Raw genomic sequence first — 20479 nt, forward strand, 5'->3', positions numbered from 1 at the left:
CCTTCAGTAGCTGAGGGCCTCATCAAACCTAAATCCGGCCCTGAGCAGGCCCACTTCCAAAATGTGCAACAGTGACCTGAAACCACGTTAAGAGTCTTGCGGCACAAGCCGATGAAGCAGACCCTAGCGTAACAAATGTGCAAGTCTTTAGGGCGTCACAAGACTCTTCGGCTGTTTGTGGGGTAGCAGACTTCACATGGCTACCTACCCTCTGGCAATGGTAGACTGCACTGGCCCAGACGATCCGGCAGGTGGCGCTTGCTGTGAGATGATAAACCCAGACTCCTGCTCTGAGCCCTTTTTGCTTGGCAATCTTGCCTAGGGAAATAGGACCCCCTGCTTCTGCTCTTACAGAATTGTAGAGCTGGGTGCGACCCCAAAGGTCATCCAGCCCAACCCCTTGCAATGCTAAAGAATCCGACAGATGAACACCCAACCTCTGCTTGGAAACCTCCAAGGAAAGAGAGCCCAACGCCTCCCGGCTCAGCGTCAGATAGTTCCTCCTGCAGGAAGTTCAGGCAGCAGAGCAAGAGACTCTTAAACTCTGGGCTGTGGGTTCGAGCCCCACATTGGGCGGAAGACTCCTGCTATTGCAGGGGGCTCTCTTTATTTGCTGTTCCTCCCTGGTTTAAGGCAGACCTCTTTATTTGCAGGCCGGTGTGCCCAAGTGAAGCCACAGACCCAAATCTCCGCTTGAAGCAGCGACTCTGCTATTGGGGCATTTCTGATTTTATGAGATAAAAGAATAAACAGGTGCTACCCAGTCTACCCAGCAGCCCAATGGGCGAGATGGTCGTAGCACAGAGAGGTGGGGGAGTTTTAACTTCCTAATTTGAAGGTCTATTGGTTTCTGCAGGGGTGGTGCTTCTTTCATGCTTGTAAGCCGCTTTGAGTTTCTTTGGAGAAATATCCCGGGTAATTTAAAGCAAAATAAAATAAAATAAAAACAGGCTGGAAAAAATATTCCTGAAAGATACTCAAGGCCGCCTTTTTTTTGGAAACATTTTAATAGTTATCGAATGTTCTACATCTTACAGTAAATATCATACAGTTACAAACTCTTGGCTTAAATTTGTCTCAGGGAGATCACTAACTGATCCTCAGAACATAATAATAATAATAATAATAATAATAATAATAATAATAATAATAATAATACAGATTTACACTTCATATTCACAAGTTGAGGCTGTGGGGCTTTCTGACTTAAATCTCAAAGGCTCCTCTCTCTGTGCCCATTAAGTCCTTAGATTTAAAACTTGGAAGACTATTAATTTTTATTTTGTTTTTGTTCCGTTTCCAATGAAAATTTAAAAACCAGGTTGTCCAACCTGCAGAGTCCATAATTATCATTATTACTTTAAAACAAAGAAGCAAATAGAATCCCAGAGCTGCCTCTTGTCTCCACCTGCCCTCCCAAAAAGTCAACCTTCTAGGAGCCAAAGTTCTCTGCCATGGACTATGGAAACCAATCAAAGGCTGGGGGGGTGAGGGGAAGAGATGTTTGGGGTTTTATTGGTGGCTACATTTGCTCAGAAGTGACGTGATAAGAACTCCCCTCCCCAAAAGCCTTCCCTTTGCATAAGCAAAAGATGGAAGCAGTTATCACTTTTTTTGGAAGGTGCCAGGCCAAAGTGGGTGAGGGCAGTGGGAGAGGAGAGACAGCTTGGCGGGGCAAATAGCGCCAGGTAGGAGGAATCCACCCAGCTTTAGAGAACATCCACACTTCCATTTGCCCCAAGATTTCCAGGAAGGGGCCCAACAGGCTCTCTTTTTGGCTCCCATACTTTCCCTGGGGAAAACCCGCAATGCCAATCGGCAGAAAAACCCAATTGGCGTTTCTTCCGAGTAGCAGCTATCTGTAGGGTTTCTCGGCAAAAGCCCAGGGGGGGGGGGAACCACCCTCTCGGGCCCCCGAGTACTAATTACGGACAAGCGGAAGTGTTGACGGGCCCTTCGTGCCTGCTGGGTTCGCTAATAGGATGGAACTATTCACGGTTCACAGGGGCTGCCCCTCTCCCCGCAAAAGGGGAGGGAAACCCAGATGTGGCCCCTCTTTGGAAACCTCAAAAGCAGGCGCTGGGCATTTTTGCATGGTTTTTAAGCAGCAAGTGTATGTTCCCCTCATTTGTTGGGTGCAGTCTTCTCACCTACAAATCCTCACTCAACTGCAAAACGCAGGTTACTGTTGGCCAGACCAGCCAACCTCGCATGGTTGCTGTGAGATTAAAGTGGAACATGGCCTGAGCTCCTTAGAGGGAAACCCGTGAAAATTACTGAGAATGACCCCGCAAAGCACAGCCTCCCCACTCCTGGTGGCCTACAACTCACATAGCACTGGCGGGAACTCTGGCCCAAAACTTCTGGAAGGCTGTCGTAGCCCATGGCAGAGAAAAGACATCCGACCCACTCGATGAACAACTCTGCCCCATTGACCGGATCCTCACAGGTCACCTTGGCTGGTCGATCCGAAGCCCTAAGAATACTAAGTGAGGACAAACACAATCTCAACCTATGGTGGTTTCATTTGTTTGTTTAAAAGGAATGTCGACACCAAATTTGGCATAACAAATAGAGGTCACACCAGAATGGTCCCACAAAGCTTTGGATAGGAAATGCAAACCGGGTGCAAGGTAAGTGGCTCTGCCCCAAATTCTCTCTATCGAATGAATTGCCTGAAAGCTTTTAGAAAGGTAACCGCATGATATTTCATGGTCCTTATTGCTATTTTAAGCTGGTGGATTTGTTTCTTTGAAAGGTAATTTCTAGCTCAAGGGTTTTCGCGTGTGTTTCAAAAAGATGTATAAAAGGTGCAGAGATTTAACTTCACCTGAACTAAACTGTCTACGGCACTAAAGCAAATGGGAGGGGGGGGGAGAGATCTTTCTAAACAATTGCCAAGGAGATGGAGGTTTGCTCGGAAAGTCAGCTCTGCTGTTCCCATGGGAATGTCTATGGTCGCACTGCATGCAATCGAGCAAGATTTCCGCAAACATCCATCTGTCATAGCCCACAATAGGAGCCCTGTGTGTGCATGTCTGTTGGGACTGGGCTCAGGGACGTTACTGATTTGACAAAGGACGCCCTTTTCCAGACTGTCTTGTCTGTGGGCATGCAATCGATGCACAACTGCTTGCTGCTGCAGGAAATCTGGGCATTTTCCTTCCAGGGAAACCACATTTTGCCAGCGTCCAAAATGCAAGCATTCTTTTTGCAAGGTGAACATGGACATGGCTCCAGCACCAAGCTCCTCGTTTTGCAGTGGTCCTTATGTGGTTTGGACTCCCGGGCATTAAATGGGGGAAAGGATACTGCTGCAATGCCAAGGGACGGTGCAGAGGAATAGTGGGTTGCTAAAAATAATACATAGGTATTTTGGGGTGTGGAAAGGCCCAGGTTTTTTGCAGGGTAGGGGTGCTGTTAGGAGACTGACTAGGTTCAGATGGCATTGTGGTGCCAGTATTCTCCTTCTTTGGAGGTCTTTAAGCGGAGGCTTGGCAGCCATCTGTCAGGAATGCTTTGATGGGTGTTTCCTGCTTGGCAGGGGGTTGGACTGGATGGCCCTTGTGGTCTCTTCCAACTCTATGATTCTCATGGATACAGGCACCCCTCAAGAATACTACACAGTGCCCAACATAGGATCATTGCAATTGCCACTTAATGATGGTCTTCTAAATTCACATCTCAGAATTAGCAGCTGGGACTATTGTATCCTGGTCTATTTAGGGGTAGGGATGTGGGTTGTGTGGGGTGTGTGTTTTCAAAAAATCACTAGTACTGTTTTTGCTTTCTCTTTCCTCTTTTTCTCTCTCTTTTGGTAGGGGGAGCCACCCAACAAACTCCTGTTGATCAGCGAAAGCCCACAGACTTGTGTTCTGAAGTGCTCCCTGTAGCTTGAAGAAGCTTCCAACCAGTTCAACCATAAAGTTCCTCTAGTGAAGAATAATAAACATCAATCATTAAAAAAAACAACTTAAATAACACTTATGGTAAAAAGCGCCTTTTAAATTACATATCTGAACTGCAAATAAAAAATTTAAAAAAAATTAAAATTGACTAAGTTATTATGGTTCATAAAATACAGGAGCAAATACTCGCACACACTGTTCCGTTTTCCTGGAGTCGCGGTAGGGAGGCACCTCTGAGGTACTCCGAGGTGGGTTTGGGCCAGTACAATGATTAATATGCATTCTTTCGTGGATCAGTCATTTCCAAGTACATGATTGTAAAGTGAAGGTTATTCTGCGGGGTCGGTTTTACAGCAGGAACTAGCGTTGGCGGAGATCGTCACAACATTCTCTTGGTTTCATTATTCACGGGGAAAGGGAGAGGGTGCAATGGATTCTTTAAATGCAAAAAAAAATAAAGGTGATGTTGCAATATAGAGCCAACAGAAGCAGCAAAAGGGACTGCCCTAAGATGGCATCTGGCTAACACACACACACACACACACACACACACACACACACACACACACACAATTTCATTGCAGACATAATTCCCTGGCCCTTCACTGACCCTCTTGCCTTCCCCAACCTAGCACTGCTCTCCCCAAATGCTTTCCAGCCAAGATTCAAAGGCTCTTAACTTTATACAGCTATATACAAAAAGAAACTCCAAAGATTACTTGCATTAGCTAAACATTCCTAATTACTTTGAGCTGCCTTCGTAAGGCCAGGTTTTCAGGAAGTCTCATCTGCAGCCAAGCAGATCCACCGGCCTCACAGTGGGTACTGCTAGGAGGAGGAGGAGCAGAAAGTAGAAAGAGGCTGAAAACGGGGGCCATTGGTTAAAAATATAAACCCCCACCGCCACCATCCACAACAACCTGCGCAGAACAAGCAGGCCATGTGGCTCTAGGGCAGGCATCCCCGAACTGCGGCCCTCCAGATTTTTGGCCTACAACTCCCATGATCCCTAGCTAAGAGGACCAGTGGTCAGGGATGATGGGAATTGTAGTCCAAAACATCTGGAGGGCTGAAGTTTGGGGATGCCTGCTCTAGGGGGTAGAATTTGGCTCTCCAGTGATTTCTCAGCCCTGCATAGACCCTCCGAGCCTAGGATCCATCTCAAGCGGAGGATCCATAGTCGCTTCCTGCCTTTCAGTATAGGGGAAGACGGGTTCATTTCCCTGCTTGGCCATAAAACGTAAATCATGAAATGTTTCCCGATTGCTGGGCCGATAATGTCAGAAGTCACGTTTATACGGACCAAGCGTAGAAATAGCCAAGGTACAAAGAGGGCTGCCTGCAGGGCACCACCCTGTGCCCAGAGCGCCTCCCAAGCACTGCTATTTCTATTGCCCTTGAATGGGGCGGCACCCAAGAAAAGGGGTGGCAGGATTAGGGAGCCTGGCTTGCAGCTAGCCCCATTTGGCACAGCTCCTTCTCCAGCGCAGAAGGGTCCCACACACACCCTGGACCACCCAGACAAGTTAGTTGGCCCCCAATGTGTTTGTAGAAAGGATTCCAAAAATTGGGGGTGGGTGGGTGGTGGGCGGGCGGGATGGGGCAATTGCTTCACAGCTCTGTACATTAAATGAAACAACCACAATGATTAGCCGAGGAGGACGGGGACTGGGACCAGAGTTTTCAAAAATGATTGCCTTTGTTCTGCACACCACAAGAGACGCATTAAGGACCAAAGAGGCCCCCGGTAAACTCTCACAGCCGATTTTTTCACAGCAACGAGGCTCTTGTGCTTTACACCTGGCACAAGCCAGGAACCATTCTGTATGGAGCAGCCAGTGTCAGGTGAACAGGGCAGAGCCCCAAGGAACTGTGCCTATAGAGAGGCTCCCCCTTAGCCCTGCCCGCCTGGTACTCTGGCTCAGAAGACGGAGGCTTTGAAGTGGACATTTGGGTCTCCTGGGTGCTCTTTGCTTACGCAGCTCTACGGGTCCCTTCTTACCTAACACAGGGCGACAGCTCCAGCTTCAGCAGCGGCTGGTCAGGGGGGCTGAGAAAGCACAAGGCCTTGCACAAAAGGTTTCCGGTTGAGGCAAGACAGAGACGCTGCTTGGAGCCCAGCAGCACAGCCAGGTGAAGACCAAACACACCCTCGTCCCTTCCAGTTTATTCAGCCTGAAACATTTGCACCCTCTCACTTTTGGTGTCTCTAACTCCTTCTGGCTGCAGGTGATTCATGGCGCAGGTTAGCAGGCTTTTCATGTAGGGCTGTCTATTGGCTTCATACTGCTGTCTCCTATGGAGCGCTGAGACCCACTGCCCTCACCGCCCTGCCATGTCCCAGATGCAAGCCACAAGGCTGCCCGCTGCACTCCCAAGCCTGTCCCACTGTCCCACTGGGAGATGTGCTAGCTGGCAAACCATGCTCTGCTTCAGCTGTTTGCCTGGGCTCCTTGCCGGGGCTGCAAGCTCTGTCCCAGCCGACCTCCAGCCACTTGAAGCTTGCACCGCTCCCAGAATCTGCCTCCAGCAACACCCAGGGACCAAGGCAGGATGCTGACTTGTCAGGAACCAACGGCTGCTTCCTGGGCACAGATCTAACCACCCAGCAGAGGTCTCTACCTGAAATCACGAGGTGACACCCTCCACATTGTTTCCCTTCCACCACACCATTTCTCTGACAGCTTTCTATTTAAACTATTCCGTTTTCACTCTCCTTTGGCAGATGCCTTTTAGCCCGGCTACTTCTCTAGAGTGGGGGCAGCTCTATTGGGCAGGCTGGCTGGAGCTGATGGGCGCCCACAGGGCACCACATTCCCTACCCCTGTGTGTTGGAAAGGCGCTCCCTTCCGATTAATGCTCTCCCCAGAGACCTTTCATCAGAAGCCACATGACGCCAGGGCTGCAATTAATCTGACGAAGATGATTACGCAGGTGAACGGAGATCTCCCAGGATGTTCCCAGGAAGCCTAGAACCCAATCCTGCCAGAGGAGTAGATTTCCCACCCAGCCAAACACCCTACCAGGGCTTCCTTATGCGCCCAGAGAGACCTCAGCGCCACACACACACACGGCACAAAGGGATCCAGGCTAAAATTTCAGAGATGCTGGGCGATGGCACACCAGCCTGTTGCGGCCTGTGCCCTTTTAAAGAGCCTAGAGGACATGGTGGAGCAGAGGAAATCCTAGCTCAATTCATCTCTGTTGAAAGCGAGCAAATGCTGGAGCGGTAGTTTTGCTCAATGTCCAGCTGCATATGCATCTCTCCAAAATTTGCTACGTTCCCCCGACTGTCCTCGCTCTGCCCACCCCACCTGGTGACAGCAGAAGAGCCTGACCTGTGACTAGCACTTCCAGACAACCTCCCTTGCTTGGGCTATCACATATTTAAACCTTACTCGCTCTGGACCGCCCTTATCGCGATGGGCCCGGCCTGTCCCTTCTGCCTGGCCTGCTGCCCACCCTTTTTGCCCTGTGGGCAGCCATCCCAACTAGGAGGCAGCCAACCTTTCCGCCGAGTTGCCCCACACTTCAGAAATGAAAATTCAAAGGAACTGCCCTCCTCCACCTTCAGGCCCACAGCGATCCTCGCCTCACCTCTCCAATCACGTCCGCGGTTAGTTGCATTCATTCGGGTTCGTGCTCAAAAGAAGCCACACACACGCTCCCCAGACGCAGCCGGCTCCACGCATCCTTGGGCCAATTCACACAACCGAACTGGCATGCCGGGAATGTGTCTTGTGCGAATCCGTGGTAAAAACCGAGTGCCCCAAACGGGAGCTGCCAATGCCTCGGATACTTCCCAATGCCTCGGATACTTCAGCATGCGGCAAACCAGAGAAGCCAAAAGGGAGGGGTGGGGTGAAGGTTTCCTTTTTTTGAAACACCACTTCACTTAGTTTGACTGAGCAGACCGGCCATGAAACAAGAGGCCAGCTCAGCCTCTCCTTTGTTGCGCTCCTTTGTTGCGCTCTGTGGAAGCAACGGCTGAAGCCCAACGGGTAAAAAAACACACACGTCCCCTCTCTTCCCAACTTCCCTGCCTGTACGCCAAGCGTTAAACTTGCCAGACTCTCTCACTTGATCTCCCCACCAAGCTCCCAATCATTCTCTGAATCCAGAACACGGCCAGGTGGCCATAAGGACTCTTGCACAGAAGGACTCTTGCTCACTTAAGGTTCTATGCTTGTATGCAAGTCTGTCCACACACACACACAGCCAAGCCTCCATTGCCTCTTCCTGTGGAGCAGGGGAAGACAGGGGGGGTGTCACAATTTAAAAATAAACCCAGGTTTTAAAAAAACAACAACCCTCTGAATAGTTAGCAGCTTTCCTGCTTCCTGTGACATGAGGGACGGGGGTGGCCTGACATGCCCATGTCCATCCTTTTGCCTGCTCCTGTAAATGAAGGAATGAGCTCCACGTTTCAACAGAGATAATGAACTGCAAATCTAATTCCGACACCTTATCTGGAAGACGCCAATTTTCCCGTGTCATGTTGTGGAAGATGGAACAATTGAAGATACAGATATAGACAGATAGGTAGGTAGATATTAATGAAACTGAAAAAGGGGGGTGGGGGTGGAGAAGCTTGCTAGCCTGCCAGCACTGTGCTTTTTCACTCTGAAACCTTGAACATCACCAGTCAATCATTTTTGCTAGTATTAAAAAAACCAAAATTAGACTCTGGGTGAAATGCATGACATCAGGAGACACATGCGACGTGGAACTGGGGGGGGGGAGAGGAAGGTGAAGACTGGGGGATGGGAGGGGGGAAAGAGGGGGATTCAAAAGCACGAATATTGCTCAGCATCAGTGGGTGGCATGAAACAATTCAGAGGGGGCGGACTGGAGAGGAGAAAGGCGGTGGCAGCGAGAGAATGGGGCTATGGCAAGGAAGTGGCTTTTACAAAATCAACTAAAAAAAAAGAATTAAAAAATTAAACCCTACAGAATGCATAAAGTGACCCTTGCACTTCTTTTGTTTTTGTTCTTGCTAACAGACTTGGTGCCTGGCGACAGCTGCTCCAGCACCCATGTAAGACTTGAGTTGTTGCATACAATGTTTTGACTCCAGATCTGCCGGAAAGAGAAAGAGAGAGAGAGAAAACGATAGGACGGAAGTTAGAAGCAGCAACGCAGAGACAGCCAAGGCTGCATTCACATCTCTCCCATCAGGGACCCAGCACTTTGCAGATTTCACTCTTCTGCCCCCCAATTGACACCCTTGCCTCCGAGGCTGGGTCCCCACCCCAGCTAAGTACAGGTGCATCTCTCTGCAGAGGCTCAATTTAACAACCTCAGAGGAGTTTTGCATGTCAGATGTGATCTGCTAGAAGAACCGAAGCATTTAGGACAGTGCCGCAAATTCACACCCAAGGTGCCTACCCCCCGCAAGATCAAACTATGGTTATGAGTCTCCATTTGGCAACTGGAGACACCACCATTTTGAAGGCAAGCAAACATGGTCTCCCCACTCCTTATAGACCAGCAAAGCTACAACTCCCAAACTCACCGTTGAGCAAGGCTTTTTAAAGGACTAACCAAATAGTCAGGTTTATTTGGGGGGGGGGGGGCTTGGGTTTACTAAAAGTATTACCCAATTGTGAACTGTGGAATTCTTTTGAAAGCTGTCTGAAAATGCCTCCGAGGGAGACATTTTGCAAAGGGAGGCTCAGGCCTCCTCTCGTCTGCCTTGCAATGGTTCTTGTGCTGCTTCTCATTGCTGGGTTGTGGGGAAAGCAATTCCTCACCACCTGCACGTACAGACAAATATTTCCTTTGAAACCCTGAATGTGAGAACCAGGGTGGATTAAAATCATTGATTCTTTTTAAAAAAAATAAAAAATTGTTTTTTTAAATACTTAAATCAGATTTTTAAAATAAAATGCTTTTGGAGGAAAAATCTTTCTAAATATAGTTTTCTATTTAAGTTACATTATATTTCAAAGACTATTTATCAGGAAATAAGGATTTGTTTTAAGTTTTCCATGTGTGCTAAAACTACTGAGTTTTTTTAAAATTGTTTAAGCACATCAATTAACAAACATGGATGCATATGCTATAATGTTATTGTTTTAGTTAAATAAATTGTTTAAATTGTTATTAAGGAAATGGTTATTTTTCTCCTTTGAATAAAGTACAGCAGAAAAGCTGTCCAAATATAAACAGTTAACTTATTAAACCTCACAATAACTTCATAATTATCAGTCTATGTATTTCTAATAGTATAACCAAATCAGTAATTATTCATACAACTACTCTGAAAACTTATTATTCCAAAAACAAAACCTTCATCTGGTTGTAAATATTAAGATTATACCAGCAAGAATGAGTCTTTCTGTAAAAAAATGATTTAAATCAAGTCTTACTGACTAGTTAAATCAAATCCACCCTGGCGAGAAGCCACTTAAAAGCTGGCTCCTGACCTCACCCTTAGCCCATGATGCAAGTACAAAAGCGAATGTTGTGTTTTGGACTTTCGGTCTCATTTGGGGAAGCTGCCTTTTGGGACTCCGGTCTCAGATATCAGATTACGGCCGACTGGTCTCTAGGGAAGCATTCCAAATGCAGCCCGCCCCCCCTCCCTGCAACCTTGTGGGGGAGGGGTGCCCTTGCAGACGTTTGCAACGACTTACGTGGCTTGACCAATGGGATTACCAATGTGGAGGTACGTAGCTGTAGGCAGGGGTCCCTTGAGCCCTGTACGTTGGCACCGAGACTGGATGTGCTCCAATGGCAGTGTGTTGAGGGGTGGTCAGCAAAGTGCCTGCAACAACAAGAGAAGGGGTTAGGCGGGAGGGGGGGGGGACAAGGCGCTGCATCCCGGCCCCTCAAGCAGGTGTCAGAAGCGGATTCTGAACCCAGGGCCCCGGAGGAAGTGGGAGCACGATTTCCCTGGCACGTGCGGCTTGGGGGAGAGAACAGATGACCCCGTGGCATCCCTTCCCCCTCGACAATCCTAGGATTGTATGATTGGCTCCCTAGCATGAATCCCTTGCAAGCGTTTGCACACCTGTGGACCAAGCTCCTGGTGGAGGGTGGGGTAGGGAGACTGCAGAAGCAGCCACAGGCCTGTGTGACACAAAGGTTTCCTCCTGCGGGGCTGGCGGGCGGCTGGTCTTGCCCTCCAGGGTCCAACTTGGGGAATTACGCCCGAGGATGCAGCATGGCACAGATGAAATCCCTGGGCACCCCTGTTGGAACAGGCCATGCAGAATATCCGATCCCTTACCTCCGACCATGTGCAAAGTTGCACCCGAGTTGTAACCAAACAAATAGACCTTCACTGGGGGAGGAGGGGGCGGGGCAGGAGCTGGCAGATAAAGGAGGCCATTTTACTTCAGCTTAACCGTCCTGCTGGTCTCAGGCATTTTTGCACAGTTAGCGACATCACAAAGTGCGTACATTTCAATGAATGCTTTTCTTTTTGTTGCAGAGTGCTGTCCTGCCCGCCCCCCAGCTGCAGAGAGGTTTGCTGGCGACGTTTCAAGAGCTGCCGTTTCCCCGCAAATGGGAAGGGTGCTTTTGAAAGGGTCGCTCGGCTGTCAATTCTCGGCTTCCATCTACTTTAGAGCCCAGCTTACCCTCCCCCCCCCCACACACACCCAGACAGGGCGCTTTCAGAACAGAAAACTGCTTCGCCATCTTTCCATCAGGACAGGGGCTGCCGGCGGGGTGGGGAGAGTGCTAGCTTTCTCTCTGTTGCACAACGCTACTCTTTCTGACAACCGGGAAATCGTGGTCCTGGGTGAACCCTGGCTTGTTCTCCTAGCTGAGGGACTCCTGAATGACCACCGACACTGTGGGGGGCCAATCCCACCTCTTGCCCTGCAAGGCAGCATGTTCTAGCCGATGAACAGACACTGAGGGTAGCAAGGCAGGCAAGGTCAAACAAGGTCAGTTGGACACTGGAGGCATTTATGCAGAGGTTGGGCAGCCACCTGTCAGCGACACTGTAGCTGCAGCATCCACTGATCGGGGGGTGGGGTGGGGTCAACTAGAAGAAGAAGAAGAGTTTGGATTTGATATCCCGCTTTATCACTACCCGAAGGAGTCTCAAAGCAGCTAACATTCTCCTTTCCCTTCCTCCCCCACAACAAACACTCTGCGATGTGAGTGAGGCTGAGAGACTTCAGAGAAGTGTGACTAGCCCAAGGTCACCCAGCAGCTGCACGTAGAGGAGCGGAGACACGAACCCGGTTCCCCAGATTACGAGTCCACTGCTTTAAAACTCTATGAAGGCGCGGCAAGCAAATCAAAGAGTTCCAGCAGAGCGAAATGCCTCGCTTTGTTGAAACCAAGAGTTTAACAGGAAAGGTGAGCTGGGGGTGTATTGGGAGAACTTTGGTTTATTACAGTTCCATGCAGGACTGGGAACAAAACAAGAGGGACTCGGGAGCAGGCATGAAGAAGCTCTTAAAAGGAATCGGTTCCCGTCGGTGGGGCCTATCTGAATTCTGCACTCGGAAAAGCTAAATCCTGTGAGCCGAATAAATCTTGCAGCAATCGAATGCACTGGCACGATTTCTCCAAATTTCACACCATCTGTTCTGCTTTTTAAATGGGATTAATTTGTCTTCTCAGCACCCCACTTTTCAGCCAAACCTGGAGCCCAAAGTGGCATGCCGATGCACTTTTAAGAGGCGTGTGTGTGGTGAGTTGTATAACAGAGTATTCTGGTTCTGGCAGCTGTCCTGGTTCCAGGCTCATCCTTCCAGAAAGAGGGGCAGAAACAGCCGAAATGGGCTTAAGGGCTGGCTGGTGAGATGCCATTCCACAGAATTAGCATCTCTTCCTGATCATTTATAATTTTATCCTTTTTACTGGTCATGGGGAGACAAGAGGAGTCCAGAAATTTTAAGTCCAACACCCAACTGTTGGAAATCTTATTCTGCCACCCACTCCGGGTTCAGGGGGTCTCATGCGGCTGCCAGCTTTCCAATAATATTTTCACAGCCACAAGAAAAGAAACTTTGGGCAGGGTTTTGCTTAGAAATCCAAATTCCCCGCAATGTCCTGGAACTGTGGCAGACAGAGACAGATCCGCAAATACAGTTTAGGAGTTGCAAACAGGACAACACAGTTTCTGGTTTCATACAAGCTGTACTGCAGCCTTTGCCCAAGGTGGCACTGTGCTGTTTGGGAGCGCTAGTCTCACAGGGAGCACGTGGAAGGCGCCACATTGGCAAAGGCTGTTCTACTGCAATGGTTAACAGGACACGGTTTGTTTCCATTTAGTTCTCACCTGCTGACATTGCCATGGTGGTCCCAGCTACCATCCCCATGGCCACGCCGTTAGTCCTTGGGGCAGCCACGGGAGCTGGATAAATAGCAGACGGGATGCTGTTTGGCTGGACCACGGTGGTGTGGTGGATGACATGAGGCTGTGCCGCATACACTGGCTGTGTATAATACGCTCCCTGTTCGGAAAGGGGGTAGGGGAGGAGAACCACATTTCAGAAGAGGTTGGCTTAAAAAATAAATCGGCAACGATGTAGGACAGACCATCAGCACACAGCGGGGTTAGAAATTGAGATAGGAAAGCTGAGAGCTCAACGGCACCTTAAACCGAGGTTACGGGCGCAATGATGGAATGTCTAGGTGCGCTTTTTAAATAACAAAAATACAAAGCTGAAAATGAATGAACTGCAGCTAAGATATTATGTTCTTTTCACATGGTCTAATTCTTCCCCTGCACACCCACCCCTAAAATCTTCTTAAGAGGGTCTCTTCTCCAGTCTTCAGAGTGTGGCTGGAAGTGGGGAGGCAGAAAAAGGTCCCCCTTTCCTTCCACTCTGCAGTTTTAATCTGAAATCTTAGGCGCAGTACCGCGCCCAGAACTCAGAAACTGCTCGTGCTAATGAAATCCCCTGTCGCAAAATGCGCCTGGAACAACGGGAGTTTCGGACACTGCCACACAGTCCTCAAGTCACTTGGTTCGTTCAATTCAATTTAATCTGGCTTTCAATTGTATGTCTGTGGGCAGGGCCTGCTGTTTTTAATCTTTGTACAGTGCCCATCCATTAGGTGATAGCACCACTGTCTAGCTATACTGTGCATCACACCTACAAGGAGCATGTCAAAGACCTTTTTGTCGGGAAAAACAGTTATGCTCCAATTTGTATTGATACTTCCAAAAGGCATGTAAGTAATCTCTCTGCACACCCCAGATTATGCCATGTCTTAGTGGATGTAGCAGAGCAGCACATCCTTCATTTAGCAAGAGGAAGGGCAAAGCAAGTTTGGCATTCCTCCAATCTACTATGTGTTTTGGAAAGTGGTTTGTTTGTCTATCGGTTCTCTTATGCGTGTGAACAGCTTCCTTTTGCCTGAATCCTCCTGAATATATTCCAAAATTCAGCTTCGCTGGAGGTCCACAAGTTCCAGTGTTATGAGAAAGGGAGAAAACCTACCTCTTTGCATCTTCTTCACACTACAAATTATCTCTTATCATGTCCTGAATTACCTTTTTCTATACAATAAAAAGACTCGAGTATTTTAACTGCTCCAACTTCTTCATCATTTTGGTTGCCTTTTTATGGAACTTTTCCAGCTCTACAATATCCTATGCGATGGAATTGTACCCAAGCGTTCCACAACATTCTGATACCAGCATTCTTGTTCTCAGTTTCTTTCCCTATGATCCTTACCAAGGCTGCTGCATTATGGGTTGACATTTTCACTGAGCTACCATTGCCAGTTCAGACCTCATTATGTGTATATATATATATATGCTGTAAGGATATTTTTTGCCTCAGTGTGCATCACTTCACACTTACTGACACTGAATCCCATTTGAAATTTTAATACCTGTTTACCCAGTTTGGAGAGATCCTCCTTGCATTCCCTTTCTTTTTTCTTATCTCCCTGAACAAACTGGCATCAATAGCAAACTTGACCACCTCACTGTTCACACCTAACTTCAGGTCATTCAGGTAACATTAAAAAGCACCAAAAATGATCTTTGAGGAACCCCACTTCTTATATCCCTCCATCCCTGCTTCCAACCAGTTACTGATCTGTAAGACAGCCTATGCTTTATCCAGGCATCCCCAAACTTCGGCCCTCCAGATGTTTTGGACTACAATTCCCATTTTCCCCAACCACTGGTCCTGTTAGCTAGGGATCATGGGAGTTGTAGGCCAAAACATCTGGAGGGCCACAGTTTGGGGATGCCTGCTCTTATCCCTTAACTGCTAAGCTTACTAAGGAATCTTTGGTGAGGTACAAAATGCCTACTAGATCACCTCTATCAGTATGCTTATTGACAAGCATACTTCGCCTTGCAGAAGCCAGGCTTGTTCTTCTTTGCAAGGCTTCTCCTTCTACATGCTTAGTAACTTATTCTTAACCATGCTTTCCATGAGCTTTCCCGCAATATGTTAACCAGCCTGTAACTTCCAGCATTGTCCTCCCTGGACCCCTTTTAAAAACTGGCAATACAGTGCCCACTTTCCAGTCTTCAGCCATAGAGGCTGATGTTAGGGACAAGTTTGTGCATTTTTGTTGAAAGGTAGGCAATTTCACATTCTGAAGCGCTAGTGGATACCATCCAGACCCAGGGATCTGTTCCTTTTCAATTAGTCAACGAGGGCAGGAATCTCATCTCATCTCACAAGATTCCACCTAAACATTAGGAAGAACTTCCTGACAGTAAGAGCTGTTCGGCAGTGGAATTTGCTACCAAGGAGCATGGTGGAGTCTCCTTCTTTGGAGGTCTTTAAGCAGAGGCTTGACAGGCATATGTCAAGAATGCTTTGATGGTGTTTCCTGCTTGGCAGGAGGTTCGACTGGATGGTCCTTGGGGTCTCTTCCAACTCTATGATTCTATGATTCTAACTATTAGCCTCAGTTGCCGAGGCTTCCCTTTCCTAACAAAGTGGCTCAGGTACAGGGATCTCCCCTACACCTTCCACTGTGGAGACAGATGCAAAGAATTCATTCAGCTTCTCTGCAGTCTTCTTTTCCTCTTTTAGCACACCTTTGACCCCCCCCCTTTGTCATCCAAAAATTCAGCAGCCACCCTAGCTGATTCGGAGGCCTATCTAAAGGGACACATTCACAGAGGATAAAACTATCAGATGACTACTAGCCATGATGACTGGGGACTAGCTCCAGCACTGAACACTGAGTGCTTGGAATTACAGGTAGGGAGAGGGCTCTTGGCTTAGTTCCTGCTTAAGAGCTTCCCAGAAGAGGCATCTGAATGGCCACTCTTGATAAACGGATGCTAGACTAGCTGGGCCTCTGTTCAGATCCAACAGCACTCTTCTTGTGCTCTTCATGATGGCACCATCATTACAGAATATCCTCCCAAGGGAGGTCTGCCAGATCACCATGTTTCAGGCATGACATAGGACGTTCAGATTTTTTCCAAATAAATTAAATTTCGTTTTCTACGCTTAGATTAGCAGAGTTACAAAACAGCGGTTGCTTTTAGGCGCTTGTTTTTGTTCTTGCTGTTTTGACATCGCCGCGGCTGCCGGTTGTACTCACTTGGGCATACAGGTTCTGCTGCGGATAGGCACTTCGGATGGGGTACATAGCGGTTTGGTAAGGATTTGGAGATGGAGAATATGGAGGAGGTGCGCTGTTGCTCTGGGTGGGAGGGACCTTGTAGGGCGTTCCAGCGGTATACCCTGTCGAGAAACAAAAAAGCAAGGCCCATCAATCTGGGAGGTTAAGCAATTTTCACCAACCACCTAGCTTGTTTCTGGGTTCGTCAGAAAGAGGCAGGTCTCATTTCAAACCCACCCCACCCCCAGCAACTGCTGCATCCATAAGAATGCGATTGTTACTGTTCTTTAAAAAAAGAGGCCCAAAGCACAAAATGTTGTTTCGTAGCAATACAGCAGCTAACAAGAGTTCAAATGTGCCCCAAATTAGGTAAGTGTTGCTTTCCACCCCCCCAGGAGGATGACGAAGGCGTCCAGCTCACGTCCATTATGTGTTCAATTGTGCAAATGCAAAAATTCATCCAAAATCTGATGGTGAGGCAAAAGAACACTGAACTGCAGGAAACAGATGGCAAATACAGTAATTTCCTCCAAGAGGCACATAATTGCCTTCCTTTTCACTGACCTCAGAGTTAGACCCAGCATTAACAAACCAATTTTGAGATTTTGGGCATGAGAAGCCTCTCAGGCTGGATTAATCCTGCCGCCAGGAACACGGGCAGTGTTTCTCTGAGCGCAGCTGCACATTGTCAGGGAGGTGCTATTAGCATCCTGGAACGAACTGAGTGGGCTATTCCAAGACAGAGGTATTTAACAAAGCATCTGTTGCAGTGTGTGCCATCAACGGCATAATTAGAAGACAAGGCAAAAACCACTTAGGAACCCAGAGTGGGTGCTGCTGCAACCTCTCCGCACGGCACGGGGCTGATACGGAGGTTAACACAACAAAGGCCAAATAATGGTGTATCGAGTGGCAAAGAACAGGGGCAGGATCAGAACCTCGGTGATTACTAGGATTGCAAGTGGGATTTTGTGCAACTCCACATGCAGCCAGGACTGGAGCGGAGCACTTGGGCACTGAGCTTTCAGCATTGTTATTTTGGTACAATGACTACCACAAGGTATTTACTAGGATCCAAAGACTGCTTAGGCTAACAGGAGGAGCTTGTGCTAGCCCAATGTTTGGCTTCTCCCTCCTACCCCCCCCCCCCGATTCCCCGCTTGCCCCTTAGGCTCAGTGATATATATCACAAACTAGTTTCACCTCCCTTCACCGTTTGAAGAGCATTTGGTGAGCAGCATGGGATGAAAAAACCAACTCTCTAGGCCAGGCATCCCCAAACTTGTTCCTTCAGATGTTCTCGGGACTACAATCCCCATCATCCCTGCCCACTGGTCCTGTTAGCTAGGGATGATGGGAGTTGTAGTCTGGGGATGCCTGCTCTAGGCTCAGAGAATGGGCTTCATTGGGATCCTGGCTTGTGCCTGAGCTGCACAGCTTCTCTCCTAAGTCCACCCTGATCGCCACCCCCCACAAAAAATGGGGGGGGACCTTTGCCCAGATGTTGTCGAACTACCACTCCTGCTATTTTATTTATCCTAAGCATTTCCATACCACTCTCCAGTCACATTCCTGGGACAGGTATTTGCCAACACTACCGGAATCCCGGGATGAGGAGAGCACTGGGTCCTCAAACTTGCTAGAAGTTAACGGTTCTCTTTCAGCCCACTTCTTCCCCGATGAAACCAAATCAAGTTGTGGGCTACCGTATTTGGAATCTCAAACCACACACATTCACCAACCACCCCCCCCCCATTCCTAAGTTAAAGCCATGCAATGCAGACCACAAGGACAGAGAAAGCCTGTAGTTTCACTGATTCCATTCTCACAGCGCTGTTTTATTTCTTTTGTCAAATGGGTTCGTTTTTTATTATTGCACTGCACTGGAGGGGAGGGGAGGGCTGGTTTTCTAAATACAGTGGTACTTTGCTTCTCAAACGCCGAAAACCTGGAAGTGTCAAATTGCTGTTTTAGGGGTTGTTTTTAAAAGTCTGGAACAGATTGATCCGTTTTCCATTACCTTCTATGGGAAAACGTGCCTTAGTTTTGGAACGCTTTGGTTTTGGAACGGATTAAGTTTGAGAACCAAGGTACCACTGTAAAGAAATATTGCAAAAGCTGCTCCAGGTGGCCTGGGGAATATGAGCGCAGGCCAGCTACCAGAGGCATCTGACATGATGTTTTTTTCCAGGTACGACATGCATGCCACCCAATGTCATTATTTGAGGACGCGGGTTTTGTCGGCGGCAGACTCTGCGTGATTAAAAACAGGCACCCTTCCAACACTTCTGTTTCCAGGCACACAGACTTGGCAGGAGGAGGCTGCAAGCAGAGTCGTTAATTGGTCTGCCTTAGCCTGCAAGCAAAGCAAACACACAGCCCCAGACCTGCCTTATTCTCTCCTTCACATCTGAAATGAACAGGAGCCCCTTTTAGACAAAGGACTCGGCTTTAAGCAGCCACACCTGCTGAACAGGGTCAAAGTGGCAGGGGAGAGTTGAAAGCAAGCTGAGCAAGTAGGGAAGGGAGATCTCTGAACTCCTTGCAGAGACTAGGCTGTCCTGTACCACCAAAGGTCACCTTAGCCTACAGAGATTTCTCCGATAGCTCTCTCTACAGGCCCATTTGCATTATTGACAGAAGTGTTGCATCTGCTCGGCTCCTATTAAAAACAGAAGGACTTGCTCTTTGCAAACATGCAGAAAAATAGAAAGCGGCAACCTTGCCTGAAAAGAGCAATCTGGGACGTCAACACAAAACCACAGGAAGGTTATCGCACAGAGAATAATTAGCAAGTGTCACAGGGGTCTGAAGGGCTACTTCAGAGTAACGACTCCACACAGCTCTGCATTTTATCTTTTATTTGGTGCTGCGTATTTACAGTGCTAAAGGCAGTGCTATTTACAGAGGAACATCTTAACCGCTTGAGTCAGAACCTCCGAATGGCGTTTGGCGCGTCTTTCTCCAACATAACAACTTGGGGAGACCCAGCCTCTTCCCCCGACGCCTCCTGCGCAATTCCGGAGTTGGGGGGATCGGTCTACCCCCCTTACTTCCCCCTTCCTGTCCCACCTTGGACGATGGCTCTGCTACCTTGCCTGAGCCTCGGACACCATATCCTGCTTCCCCACTTGAGTTGGAACTCCCCCTGCTTTCCCCAGTGCACGGGGATGGGCTGGACCTTAAGAGGGGAGGGACCTCTCTATATCCCTTGTCCCTCACAGCAAGCAATGGGGGTTTTTTTGGGGGGGGAGAGAAAGACCTATAAGGTTGCATTTGTCAACCAAATTTCCCAGCATAGCTAAAAGCTATCTGGATGGGAGCCAGTTTAGGCTTATCAGGTTGGTAATAAAAAAAATGTAGTATGAATACCAACAATTGGGAAACACTGGCCTGCGAGCGCTCCAGTTGGAGAACAGCCTTTTCCACAGGTGTCATGGGCTTTGAAGACACTCAAAAATCAGGATACAAGGGAGAAATGTGCTAAGAGGAAGGCACACTTGGCAAATCCACACTGTGCTCAACTCCTGCCCGGAAACCAATGTCCCCACTGTGGAAGGAAGTGTGGGTCCAGAATTGGCCTCCAGTCACTTACGGACTCATTGTTAAAACCGTGTTTATGGAAGACAATCTTACTCGGCTACGAGTGGAAGAAGAAGAAGAAGAAGAAGAAGAAGAAGAAGAAGAAGAAGAAGAAGAAGAAGAAGAAGAAGAAGAAGAAGATCCATCGAGCTTCAATACCACTATTGCCTGGCAACCCTAAACTGAATGTGCAATGCCTGCAAAACAGAATCCATGTTGCATTCTTCATAGGACTGAGCACCACGTGGATCTCGCCACAGGCAAACCATTATGGGATCTGAATCACAGCAATACTGTGTTGTAAAAAAACTGGGGTGCCCTCACATGGCAGACCCATGAACAGAACAATCTTGAAGCCATTTTGACTCTCCCAAAATGACCTCAAATATTCTTCTGCAGGAGGAGGAAGGAGATGGGGAAAGGTTTCCAATTGCATTTTCACTTGCAAATCCAGTTAATAAAACGGCCTG

At 48.2% G+C, this 20479-nt stretch overlaps 2 protein-coding genes across 6 annotated transcripts in view; one reads left to right on the forward strand and one right to left on the reverse strand.

The window, feature by feature from the left end:
- RELT (RELT TNF receptor) overlaps window positions 1-6547 on the forward strand; it is an 82153-nt gene extending 75606 nt beyond the window's left edge. The window contains exons 7-8 of the mRNA XM_060274012.1: window positions 5891-6041; window positions 6253-6547. Coding sequence (XP_060129995.1) covers window positions 5891-6041; window positions 6253-6547 — 446 coding nt within the window. The remainder of the gene's footprint in view (window positions 1-5890; window positions 6042-6252) is intronic.
- The window catches only part of FAM168A (family with sequence similarity 168 member A), a 148773-nt gene continuing 133783 nt past the window's right edge, over window positions 5490-20479 (reverse strand). For 2 of the 5 annotated variants that reach the window (XM_060273943.1, XM_060273942.1), the window contains 4 exons: window positions 16407-16549; window positions 13156-13330; window positions 10547-10677; window positions 5490-8987 (listed from right to left, as the gene is read on the reverse strand). In XM_060273943.1, the coding sequence (XP_060129926.1) occupies window positions 10565-10677; window positions 13156-13330; window positions 16407-16549 (431 nt within the window). In that variant the 3' untranslated portion in view covers window positions 5490-8987; window positions 10547-10564. The other 3 variants (XM_060273940.1, XM_060273938.1, XM_060273941.1) reach the window with 2 other exon arrangements.

The sequence above is a fragment of the Zootoca vivipara genome, chromosome 4 (assembly GCF_963506605.1).
Source record: "Zootoca vivipara chromosome 4, rZooViv1.1, whole genome shotgun sequence".
NCBI lineage: Eukaryota > Metazoa > Chordata > Lepidosauria > Squamata > Lacertidae > Zootoca > Zootoca vivipara.